General features: G+C 33.7%; 3 protein-coding genes across 3 annotated transcripts in view; 1 reads left to right on the forward strand and 2 right to left on the reverse strand.

The window, feature by feature from the left end:
• LOC131842416 (tripeptidyl-peptidase 2) overlaps window positions 1–6,516 on the reverse strand; it is a 28,368-nt gene extending 21,852 nt beyond the window's left edge. Inside the window, exons 1-7 of the mRNA XM_059190949.1 lie at window positions 6,340–6,516; window positions 6,126–6,257; window positions 4,604–4,790; window positions 3,062–3,212; window positions 2,246–2,409; window positions 933–1,176; window positions 295–425 (exon numbers count right to left, since the gene is read on the reverse strand). Coding sequence (XP_059046932.1) covers window positions 295–425; window positions 933–1,176; window positions 2,246–2,409; window positions 3,062–3,212; window positions 4,604–4,790; window positions 6,126–6,257; window positions 6,340–6,504 — 1,174 coding nt within the window. The 5' untranslated portion in view covers window positions 6,505–6,516. The remainder of the gene's footprint in view (window positions 1–294; window positions 426–932; window positions 1,177–2,245; window positions 2,410–3,061; window positions 3,213–4,603; window positions 4,791–6,125; window positions 6,258–6,339) is intronic.
• A 3,451-nt stretch (window positions 6,517–9,967) lies between these two features.
• Window positions 9,968–10,785, forward strand: LOC131842424 (mitotic spindle assembly checkpoint protein MAD2B). Its single transcript, XM_059190954.1, has one exon. The coding sequence runs from the start codon at window positions 10,057–10,059 to the stop codon at window positions 10,648–10,650; it is 594 nt and encodes a 197-aa protein (XP_059046937.1). The 5' UTR covers window positions 9,968–10,056; the 3' UTR covers window positions 10,651–10,785.
• Window positions 10,786–10,796: 11 nt separating this feature from the next.
• Window positions 10,797–12,166, reverse strand: LOC131842423 (gamma-butyrobetaine dioxygenase-like). Its single transcript, XM_059190953.1, has one exon. The coding sequence runs from the start codon at window positions 12,118–12,120 to the stop codon at window positions 10,879–10,881; it is 1,242 nt and encodes a 413-aa protein (XP_059046936.1). The 5' UTR covers window positions 12,121–12,166; the 3' UTR covers window positions 10,797–10,878.
• Window positions 12,167–13,090: the final 924 nt, after the last annotated feature.

Raw genomic sequence — 13,090 nt, forward strand, 5'->3', positions numbered from 1 at the left:
TTCACATTACTTCTATTTTTCTTTTTATTTCATACTTCAAATGCACCTCCCATTAATCTCTGGTTTGTGTTAAGTTCATATATGTTGCACTTTATTTTTGTATTTGTACATTAAAGTTTTAATAAGATGTGATGAATCTGCGTTCCGAATGAGTGGTAGAATAAAAAAATATGATTATTCAAACGTTTTTGTATTGAGTTTATTAGAGTAGATTATTTGTATTTGTATTTCAATGATAGGCTTTGAGTATGTTTGTGTTTCAATGATGGGGTGTGAGTATTGTGCATGTGTTACCGATGAGCACGGGCTGTGCGAGGTCGGGCGGCGCGCCGAGTGTGGCGAGTGCCGGCCCGTGGTTCCCGGCCGACACCACCCAGGCCACGTCGTACCGGTTCACCACCGCGCAGATCGTCTCCCCCACCCGCCTGCAACCACCAACCACACGCCTCCCTCAATCATTACATACTATAAAATAAAGTTACCGTCGCTGTACGTCCCTATGTATGGTTAAATCTTTAAAACTACGCAACGGATTTTGAAGCGGTTTTTATTCTGTAGAGGAAGGTTTATATATATAATACATGTACACCCGTGCGAAACCGGGGCGCGTGGATAGTCTTATATATAAAATTCTCGAGTCACAATGTTAGTTGCCATACTCCTCTGATACGGTTTGACCAATGTTTATGAAATTTTATAGGCATATTTAGGTCTGAGAATCGGCTACTATCTATTTCACAATATACTCACTATAAATAAACTAAGATAATTCATGAGGAGGAAGGAAATTGTTAGATTAAATTTAAACTCCAGTCCTACAAATAAAATTTACACATATAATATTTACTTGACAATGTGACCTCTGTGATTCTCTTCATATGATGCAATTGAACCAGAATCACATTATACAAATAAAACAAAACTGCACTCACCCAGCATTGGACCAATGTGCATGTTCACCATAACTCATATTGATGACATCAATCTTCATCTTCTTGGACAGCTCCATGACCTTGATACAAGCTCTGATTAAGGCTGTACCAGTCTCCATTGAACCGAGCCTGCTGTCGCCGATTGTGAGCGAGATGATCTTGGAACCAGGCGCCACACCGTTCTTGTCAGGCTCGTCGGGGAAGTAGCCAGATGCAATAGCCGCTACGTGGGTTCCATGAGTTGCTGTGTAATGATGATTAAGTGTTAGAAGGTTTTTTTTTTAAAATACACTTTCCACGGATGGTAATTTTGCAGGCTTTTTAGAAACTCATTTATATACAGTTTTAAAAGGTTAAATTAATAATCAACACAAAACTAGTCATTTTCCGCAATTTTAATTGTTTTTTTTAACGAGTTACAGGTGCCCTGTGAGATAACAGTTTTCCATTCCGATTCTGATCATTCACAGGGTCATATGGGCCACTGGGTACGGATCTCGAGCAAAAGCTCCTTGCCCCAGCATACTGCTCCACCGTTGGGACCTTGAGGTCCCGACAGGTCATTTATAAATGTACAGTTCGGAATAGTGCGGGGAGGCATATGTGAACCGCGAACGAATATATTGGTATATGTCTAGCGTCATCCATACCTGCAGCTTACATTGTAGGACCAACCTCAGCATAGTGCGAAATATTAGCAGTTCTGCAAAGATCAGTTGCAAGCACACCGGTAGTATGTGTATGCTGCTACAAAATATTAAATATTATACTGTGTATGCTATAGCATGGTGCGGGTGACAATTACTAATTTTACATTTAACAATTGCTACATTTAAGTTAATACAATTATTAATCTAAATATATATAACACAAAGGTGACTGACAAGTCACCTTTGAGTGATCTATCAAAGCACAACCCAAACCACTGGATGGATCGGGCTGAAATTTGGCATGCAGGTAGATGTTATGACGTAGGCATCCGCTAAGAAAGGATATTGATTGATTCTACCTCCAAAGGGATAAAATAGGGGATGAAAGTTTGTATAAATCTTCTTAGATTTTGTAGGCCCTATTTTTTTAGACACGCTAAACAAAAGTAAACCGGCAAAAACTACACCTAATTAATAATAATATTCTTAACGCGAGCGAAGCCGCGAGCTTAAGCTTGTGATTTAATATATTACGAATGTGGTACAGTTGAAATACTAAGACACAATTTATAAATCTTCGGCAACTTTTAGGAGTGAAACGAATATTAATGAAACTGTCACCTGCACCATGCTACAGCACACATATAGTTTCAATATACTTACAGCACATTCCAACAACTTCCAATGTTTGACCCTCATCATGAACATTGATGCTGATTGTCATCTCATCCAGATCTGTTAAGTGAGTATGCTCATGTGTTGCACTGTACTCGCCCAGTAAAGGTCCAGATGCAAGATCTCCACTCTCTGACGTATCAATACATGCCCTGAAGCAACCAAGTGAAATTATAACAGTCTCTGTGGTTTAGCCGTTTAACACATTTATATTATTACATTAGCGCGTTACTTCCGATGTTCGCGAGTTCGATTCCTCGCACAGCGCAAACATTTGTATTCATAAGTATGATTTTTTGTAACTTCTGAATTTTTTTTTTTGGCCGTTGGGTGTATGCAATCAGTACTGGTACTATAGCAGATGAGTTGTTGGTAGTAGGCATGGGAAGATCTCTATCCTTTGACAAGGTCCCCATGTTTCAGCTAGCTAGAAATCTTTCATCCAGCTCAAGGATATTTATATGTATCCGTCTGGATGTTCTCTATATAAACTCTGTATGTATCAGTTATCTAGTACTAATAACACATGCTTGTTAGCTAGCTTAACTTGGGACTAGATGGCGCTATGTAAATTGTCCTGAGATTATTATTTTTATTATAACTGACGGGCTCTGTGGTATAACGGATTAGTACACTGCTAGATATAATTTGTCATCATTACATAGTATAGAAGTTGCTGTCGCTGTCTATCCCTATATATACTTAAATCTTTAAAAAAACGCAACAAATGTTGAAGCAGTTTTTTAATAGATAGAGTGATTTAAAGCCGGAGCGAGTAGCTAGTATAATACAAATATCACTTACCTCCACACTTCCCCATCGTGAAACAAAACACAGTCATATGTAGGGCCAAGATCTGTGTACTTTTTCTCTGCATTTTGCAAAACTTCCACTCTGGCCTCTAGCTCCTCTTTCATAAACTTGTCTTCAAGGCTTAAGGTTGGATTCTTCGAAACTTAGAACAAATATTAAGTTTATATTAATACAACAAAAAACAACATAATTGACTTGTATTTACTATGTTAACTACAAGAGATTGGTTGTAAGGAGGGGATTGTAGCAGTCTCAGTGACTTAGTGATTTAACACACCACTTTCCAATGATAATGGGTTTGATACTTTGAACATTTCTATGCATGAGTATGATGGTTTGTATTAGTTGAGTATTTTTTTATATTATGTATGTATTTACACAAACAAAATACTACTAAACAAGTATTTATATCAGTTACCCAAATTAATCAGAGCTTGTGTTATGGGCCCTATATCTAGCCCATAACACAAGCTCTGATTAATTTGACTAGATGACACTATGTGAATCATCCAGCCTTATTATTATTATTATTGTTATTGTTAGTAAGGGTGAACACAATAAATCTATATAGGTCGCAGTGCTACAGGTGCTACAAACATCTGGCAATAGCCCAAACAACCCAATAAAAGAAAATAACAAAAAAATATTGTAATAATGGGACCTTAGGGGGGAAAGAGGATTGTTAGTAATGTGGATTGATGATCTTATTACGAGCAATGTACCATGTCAGGTTGACCTCCACCCAGTTCCCCCTGGAATCCCCCCATCGTGATAATTTCTTGGTGAATTTGTCATGATGGGCTAACTAAACAGACCTGACCTCATGCACATCTTATCATTCTCCACTGGTACCCCGCCAGCTTAAACACGAGCACAGGTAGGCATACCTATATCACTTTCAACCATATAAAAAAAAAAATGAGGCCTTATTAGGCTCCATTAAAAATTCAAAATCTGTATCTACATTTAAACAAAAACTTAAGAAATTTCTATTAGAAAATCAAATTTCCACTGTATGACTGTCCGTACTGTATATGTATTTTTTACCGTTTTATATGTGTATTTTCATTTACATACATTATCATAGCATAGACTTACACCTTATCAAAAGCACCAACAGCGCACGTTCACGCAGGCAACAGTAGGTACACAAATTTTATATTTCAAATTATTTTCTACAAGGTTCCACTGAAAATCAGCGTTTGGGCATTACAGCCCAGACACAAAGCTGAGTGGGAACCAATTTGGTCGCAGCTGTATTTTTAAAATAATTTGTTATAATTTTTGTAAAATATTGTATGATTGTTTTGTATGCGCCAAATAAATATATTTTTCTTTCTTTCTTTCTTTCATTACTAACAATAACAATAATAGAGAGTTTCTCTACTAATAATGTACCATGTCAGTATGACCTCCATATGGTCTTATCTGATAACCAATGTAGGTAATTGAGGGGAGTGGCCTGACATTCCATATTGTATGTGTCATTATCCATATGATCATCATATATTTCTAAGCTACAGCTATACTTACCAACTTCTGATTCAAAGTCCTGCAATTGTTTATTAGCTGCTGCAAAAGCTGGCTTATGTCCTACATCCCAAAGGTGCTCTTTGCGGTGTTCCTGTATCCGCTCCCTCAATTTCGAAGGGTACAATGAGAATGGATGTAGTATACCGACACGATAAGTACCAGTGGGGTTTTTCCATGTTTCTGGGACCTGCATCAAAATGGAGCATGTAATATATTATATATATATTATTTTTCTTAAATTATATTTCTATTTCTAATATAAAAAAATCTTTATATATATAAACTTAATATAAGCAGTTTTGTTTAGCCATATTTTCATAGTCATTATCGGAATGCAGACTCGTCATATACAGAATGAGCTAGATAATTGTATGTTGCTTTCTTAAATAAATATTGTTAAGAATTATATTTGCAAGAATTTTGTGTGAATATTATATGTCTATAGTATATCATATACTTTTATTACTTGTTTTTATTACGGTGGGATAATTATCATCATTTATATGGTCATATCTATATCTCATATATATATCTTTCTAAATATATAGAGGTAAATTTTATACAAAAGTTTCTGTATGGATTTGTTTGTGTTTAATTTCTGCTGTCAACAAACTGCTGACATTACCAGTTGTGTTCTAATTTAAAGATAATATATATAACAATTACACTTTAGGAAACAGTAATGTAACATGTTATCTCTAATATCATGACATTGCTACAGCCTTTAATCTTCATTGTATGCCACAAGTAGTATGAAATTGCTGATATTAACATATCTATATATAAAACAAAAGACAGAAACAAATATTTACTACAAATGATTGTAATTGTGTTAATATTAATATAGCTTGACATTGAAGGAGTTGTAAATGATTATAACTTTCATCTGGAAGTACAAACTCAAGTCTTTTAATATAATATGTTCCACAGGGGAATATTGGATATTTAGTAATGTGGACTCATGACACCATTACAGCAATGTACTATTTCAGGTTGAACTCCACGCGGTTCCCCCTGGAAACCAAAATGATAAATTCCTGGTGAATTTGTCAAAATGGACTAACTGAGCTGACTTCATGCTCATCTTATCATCCTCCACTGGTGCCCCGCCAGCGTAAACCGTTAGAGCAGGTGCACCATTGCAATATCATCCATAAAAATAAAAAAATATGCTTTCCATAACATCTACAATAAAACAAACTAATTCCTATATACTGTCATGGGCTGTTAAATTTGTAATATTTATTTTAAATATAATATAGCTGGACCATATGTTATTTCTACCATATACTGTATTCTACAATGTTTTATTGCCATAGGAACAGCACACATGTACATCTATTTTAATTTGTCAAATACAGCTGTACGTTTGACGTTTAGCAAATGTCAATGAACTTTTCTACCAACAGCTGATAAGATACGTACCAGACTTAAATTGAAACCAAAAAGATATTCGCCGATTCAATTAAAATATTAAATTTAAATATTTACAACGTAAAATAGTCAGAAATATATAATTTACTTTCAACTTTCGGCCCGTCAGGCCGGTAATGTGTCCGTCGGTAACTTTTTTTATAACCGTGCTGGTATCAACGTCGCCACACCCGCTGCAGTCGTATCTCTCTATAACCTTCGTTTCTCCAGTACTGGTCACCTAAAATCACAGCAAAACCATTAATTAAGTGAAGAAAAATAACTATTGTTAGACTAAACCATGACGAGACACATTTCTTTACCTGCAAACCAGCGGCTGCTGGATCAACGCCGGAGTCAAAAATAGCGATAATTGTATCTCTGCCATCGTATTTAGGATATTTATTTAAAAAGGACACAACCCCCGTCTCTTTTTTCGGTAATAATCCCCAAACAGGAAAATCACAGTCGATAGGTTCGTCTACCATTTTCGATGATTGGATACTTAGTGTTGCTATCTATCAACACAACATTAAAAACAATGAATAAAAAAATAACTATGACTAAAAATTAATGTAGCAACAAAATATTATTCAGACATTTATCTTATTATATTATATTATATAATTTATTATATTAAGACAACTGTGCTTTGTCCAGTTGTGTTCCTTGGAAGCGGAATTGGAAGTCATAATCGTAACACTGGTCGCAAATAAGTAAAGAGAATTTTATAACGACACAATGTCATTACAGCAAATAAAGATTTTTTCTTTTCTTTTGGCTAAATAAAGATTTCTAATATAGTAAATTATAACTAAAATTGTTTAATTTGTGATTGCGACATTGCTACAATATATATTTACGAAAAAATAATTTGCTTATCAAGTGTGCTATGTGTGGTTCAATATTTTACCGTCCTTTATGATTATAACCGCTGCAGTAAGATTACCAGGGCTTGGGTTTTGGTGGGCTACGTTCTTGGAATCGTAAACTTACATACACACACATTATTTTTCTACTAAATTGATAAAACACAGTACTGTTTTTTCTATCTTTGTTAAAACCTTTAACAAAAGTTTTAACAAAGATACATACACCCTATAAACACCTACCTATGGCGCTATTCTTTTAACAACATTTATTGCATATTCTAATTAAAATTAGTTAGTTGTTCTAATACACACTAGTCCTGTAAGCCTAATTAGGTCATCGTACAAAGTTTATTAAGTGGATATATAATAACAATACCTACATTATTGTAATTACATAATTGGTACTATTTATTAAAATAAGATCTACATCATTAGTATTGTTTTACATTTTTTTATTATTTTTATTCATCTGGTAACACAAAATATTGTCAAGAGACATCCAGAACCGTAAAACATATTATGTAAAAAAATATCAAGTGACAGCGTTATTGAAAATCGAGGCTAAAGCTGTCATTGCTCTGTGCAGTCAATCTATGTCATTCTGTCATACTTAGATTTTATAAATAATTATATTTATTTTCTTGAATTTTAATTAGAGAATTATCAGTGAATTATATATAGTAAAAATATATAATGTGGTACGAAATTCTACCCAGCTTCTTCATTATAACTGCTGCAATAGGCTTGCCTGGATGGGGCCTATATCATATTCACAATTTAGTTTTGGGAAATGTAAGTGCACATGAGCAACTTGTTAGGTAACACTATCTTAAGATCAACCGACGAGAGATTAATATATATAAATATTTGTTTTTTAAAAAATATTATTTATTTACTAAATTATTATAGTTTTTATTAATTGCATTCGCGTGATTCTTTATATTTAATTTGAAACAGGATATAAAAAATATTTACATTTCAGCACTTTAGACGAACAATGCTTGATACGTGGGATCGTAGGATGTACCAGCGTGACCGATTGCTTACAGGAGATGTCTATAAACCAAATGTAAGTAATCATTTTTATAACCAAAAAGCAGCCTAAACAAACTTTGATTGTGTTGAAACATAGTTTTAATCTTACGTGTTTAATATTTGTATTATGAACCGTGTCTTAACAAGAATAATTGTATGGCAAATGAAGGTATTTACTTCTCTGAAATTTTCGACTAGGTGGCACTTTTTTTTGTATATGATAATGATATGGTCCACCCGCCTGCACCAACGGTCTACGCTGGCAGTGCACTAGTGGAGGACGATAAGATGTGCATGAGGTCAGGTCAGTTAGCCCATTGTGACAAATTCACCAGGAATTTGACACAATGGTTTCCAGGGGGAACCCCTTCCCCCCACTAGGTGGCACTTTTTTTTTGTGGATGATAATGGAATGATGCACCCGCCTGCGCTAACGGTTTACGCTGGCGGGACACCAGTGGAGGATGATAAGATGTACATGAGGTCAGGTCAGTTAGCCCATCGTGACAAATTCACCAGGAATTTGACACTAAGGTTTCCAGGGGGAACCGCATGGAGGTCGACCTGGCATGGTACATTGCTAGCAATGGGGTTATCAATCCACATTATTAACAATCCCCTTCCCCCCTCTAGGTGGCACTAGCCATGGTCATGTGCTGACCTAATCAAAATGTTGAGACGTAAACCTTAATTTGCCATAAAATGATTCATGTTAAGGCCCGATTAATAAAATATAAATATACAAAGTGTGAGAGTAGATAAACATGTTAAAAGTGGTGGTAGAATTTTAGAATGAGGTAAACTTATTCTACGCCCCATCATGGAACTCACAATCTATGGGATTCATGATTTGTGTTAACAAGTTACTTAATCATAATGGTTAAAGTAATATATTTTGAATTTGATAACAATATGAACCATATCAGGTTTTTGTTTTTGTGTTTTGCTTTCTTTAGTAATTGTGAACTAGAATTTGATCAGTAACTGTATCTGTTAAATAACTCATCCATTGATTGACACAAAGTCAAATAAGATAGATAGAAATATGCTTTATTTGCAATAAAGTAAGAAAACTAAACATATGTGTATAAATACAAGGCAGACTGCATGAGGATTATTCAAATTAAAAAATCATTTGTTCATGTAGAAAATTAATATAAAAACTTCACTTCATATTAATTTTCTAATGAATGAACATGTATAACATTTTATTATTATATTGGCACAGTATGCATATTGTGCAAGTAAAATTTTCATATTAACTTATGAAGTGATTAAATATTTTTTAAAGTTAATTTTTTTTTATTTTAATCTTACTGCGGTTACTATTCTGTAGCACAATTTATAGAGATTAATTTTTAGATATGGTATATATATCTAAAATTTATCTTTTTTAAATTAATCTCTATAAATTTTTGATTCTAAATGCAATACTGTGATATAAATTCAGGAGTAGAACTAGCAACTGCAATATATAAAAACGTAAATTTGGTCAAACATGCTCTTTAATAGAATTAATTATAAGTAAAATGTTCTCAATTTTCAGGGTTTGGAAGCTATTCCAGATAAATGAAGACCATTTATTAGTAGCAGTATCAATTATTTAATTAGATTTTTTGTTAATATAATATAATATAAAATGTACATAAATTGACTGTCAGTGTTTTATTATTATAATTATATAATTTTAATCCCTCCATCCATGTAGCTAGGCTCTATTGTTTATTAGTAGTCATGAATATTCTATAAAAATAAGCATACTAAAATTGCTTAGATACTTTAATCCCCTATAATAATTACACATTAAAAGTGTACAACGAAAAAATGCTTAAAACTCGGGTAATCGGTGTACAACCTTAATTAATATAAAATAATTCAAAAAACCACAGAACAAAAAAGCTGTACAACTACTACTCTATTCTGTAGACAAACTAAAACGTCAATGTCAAAACGCCGGGAATTCGGAACGAAAACAGTCAGTCATGATTTGTTTATGTTTTGATTGTATTCTAACTTCAAATGAGTAGTATATTCTTTGCTTCAAATACTCTGGAAATCTGGACACAATTTATTTGTACAGTAAAAAATTGTTAACATTAGTCTCATACATCTCATCACATAATTGGGAACTCGATGATGGATATTTGTTTCATAGACATAACAGTAGAATTCCTGTCTGTGGCTTTCCATTCTATTTTATATTACGCCAATGTATATCCGAAGAGTATATTTGAAACAAGAAAGAAATACAGTATCATAGTATACCATTCTATTCATCCTGAAATTAATAATTACATAGATATGTGCTTGCGAAGTGTCTCCGAGTGTTTCAAGAGCGGGAACCTAACCCGTGTGGTATTTGCTATTACCGACAGTGGTTATCGCCCAATACTAAAATTCGTGTTCGATTTTCAAAAAAATATGTCGTTTGATGATACAACGGACGCATACTTGGTACAAGCCGAGCAGAATCTACGCGCCTTTTTACTGAAACTGTCTTCAATAAGTGATAAGTTTACTAATTTGCCCGAAGAAACTAGTTTCACTGTACATCTACACACAAATGAATCTACAGCAATTGCAATCACAACAAATCCTAGTTTCGATGATTTTCCTCTAGTTGAGATTGAACAGAAACCTATAGAGTCAACTGAGATTCTGCCACTTAGAAGTTTTTCTGCAAGGAGTTGTAACATGGATGTTTATATGGAAATAATAAATTTATAGCAAATATATTTTATTGTATTGAGGGATTTATGTACAATGTAATTATTAGATAAAACCTGGTAGCACTAAAAGAATTTCTCCCATACTATATTAAAAAAAAATATATAACTTTATGTAACTTATTTTAAGATTTATAAATGCATTTCCGATATATTTCTAATAATTTGGTGCCTTCCATGTTTATTATATAAAACCGTGTTGCCGCAATTTTAATTAAACTCAGTTAATTTAATACACTGTATCTTCACTCTTTAATTTAATTTTCAAACATCGCAACCTTGAATATATCTCGTCCCAATCAACATAGGCTCCAATGAGTTTCCTCACATTATCATTATTATCTTCATAAGCATTCCTTCCATGCAACAGTCTGATGTTATCAAATGCAAGGATGTCGCCTTCTTTTGTCTTAAATTTAGCTGAAAATCTATGGTTTAATGCTAAGAAAAGTCTATGAGCTTCATACCAAGGCTTTACCATATCTATGGTGCCAGGAAAATGGCTACCTCTTTGGGGTATAGAAAAGTTAATTCTAGTTACAGCACCATGTTTGTCTAAACATATTACTGGAGCTCTATAGAGTTTAAAAAAATCATTTTTATCCTCTGTTCCTATATCGCTCCATTCAACTTCTACCTCAGTTAGTAATTTATATTGATCAGGATAGTTTTCCTTTATATGTTCAGCTATAAAATGACCATCAGATAGTAAGTTTTCACCGCCTAAACTCTTGGTTTGCACCAAACAATGTAACAAGTTGGCTCCCGGGCAATATTCATAGTAAGGCAGATCAGTGTGCATCTGTAAATTGCTGGACAAATACGCGACGTTGCTTGTATTAGCGACATGCTGAACTATGAATTTGACTCCGTAATGGGTTCTTTTTGTAAAACCTATCCTTTCCACAATAGAATCGATGGCTGTCTCAGAATTAGGTGTATTTTGTATAAGAGCTACACCATACGTTGATAACTTTAAAAGCCAATTGTAAAGACCTTTATCAGAATTCAATATTTCATCGTATTCATGTTTAGTACAAATCTTCTGGAATTGTTCTCCGCTCCAAGTGATCTTCTTAGGCTTGTAAATAGCTTCATTGTACCTCTGTTGATTATCTGCAGTGAAACTTCTAAACTTCAACCAGTTGAGATCAAACTTGGATTTGTGTCCATCAGTCCAGGTCACTTGCAAGGAATTTTCGTCTCTAACTACATCTCGTGGCTTCACATCAAGGTCGAAATTGCTCCAATCTAATATTCTACTTCGTGCCGATTGATGAAAACACATTTCGCACTGACAGTTATCGCGTAACCACACGTATGGGAAACTTAGATTTTCTCCTAATATCGCTAATGTTAGGTGATCGTGCAGCCATCTTTTTAATGGATAATTGTTCTCTAAAGCATTCTTTATTAAGTTAACTTGTCTAAAAATATTATTTATACTTTGTACTCGATTTAGAACAAACATGGTCACTCTTTGTATCCGTAATGACTAGTAATGAGATGATAGTATTCTTGTAGGTATTTAGATAAGTCTTACTTATTAAATAGGTCAGACGTGATTAACAACCTCGATACTGAGGGTTCCGTATTATTTATTGTTTAAATTTGTTCGCTATTGTTGTGTATCTCTAAAAATGCTTAATTAGAAGATTCTTTAAAAAAATATTTTTCATTGCACAATGGAGGACGTTATTTGAGAAACTAACTTTAGGTTTCATTAGGTAATTTCTGTGTTCTAAGGTGTCGCCAAGATTTTCCATTGTTGCAAGGGGATTGCTCTGTTGACCCAATTGCTAGCAATGTACTGTGAGGTTGACTTCTATGCGGTTCCCCCTGGCAACCATCCTGATAAATTCCTAGTGAATTCCATCACATCATCCTCCACTATTGCCCCGCCAGCGTAAACCGTTAGCGCCGATAATGAAATGGTGCACACGCCAAAAACAAAAATACATTATTAGAGAGTAATGGGCTATGTTTTAAAAAAAAATTGCAATTGTGAATTCTATTGCTTTATATTCCAGTACCTACGTTTTTAAGATAGATTGGCGGTCAAAGACGTTGTAACATTGAACTCTAACGTAACATATGGATGGTATTATGTTATCTATTTCTATGATAATATTATTATAACTGGTAATAACATTTATATATGTAATAAGCTGACCCGCCAAACATTGTTTTGTCATATAAATTAATATCGCTATTAAAAAATAGGGGTTGGTGTTAGAAGGGTGAAAATTTAGGTGTATTTTTAATGCAACAAAAAATATTCAAAAACTATATAAAAAATTTTTGAGGTGGGCCACTCTCTATCACTTAGGGTATAAAAAATTAAATAACCTATTCTCAGACCTTGACTTGTAGCACTATGTCACTTAAAATCTAGATAATGGCCATGAATAAAGCTTTAGATATAAAAAAAAAAATTAAAA

This window comes from Achroia grisella, unplaced genomic scaffold (assembly GCF_030625045.1).
Source record: "Achroia grisella isolate CSIRO2021 unplaced genomic scaffold, CSIRO_AGI_Agris_v1 utg2183, whole genome shotgun sequence".
NCBI classification, from domain to species: domain Eukaryota; kingdom Metazoa; phylum Arthropoda; class Insecta; order Lepidoptera; family Pyralidae; genus Achroia; species Achroia grisella.

Coding starts and splice junctions, on each gene's coding strand:
- LOC131842424 (XM_059190954.1), top strand. CDS start 10,057: ATGATGGATATTTGTTTCATAGACATAACAGTAGAATTCCTGTCTGTG.
- LOC131842423 (XM_059190953.1), bottom strand. CDS start 12,120: ATGTTTGTTCTAAATCGAGTACAAAGTATAAATAATATTTTTAGACAA.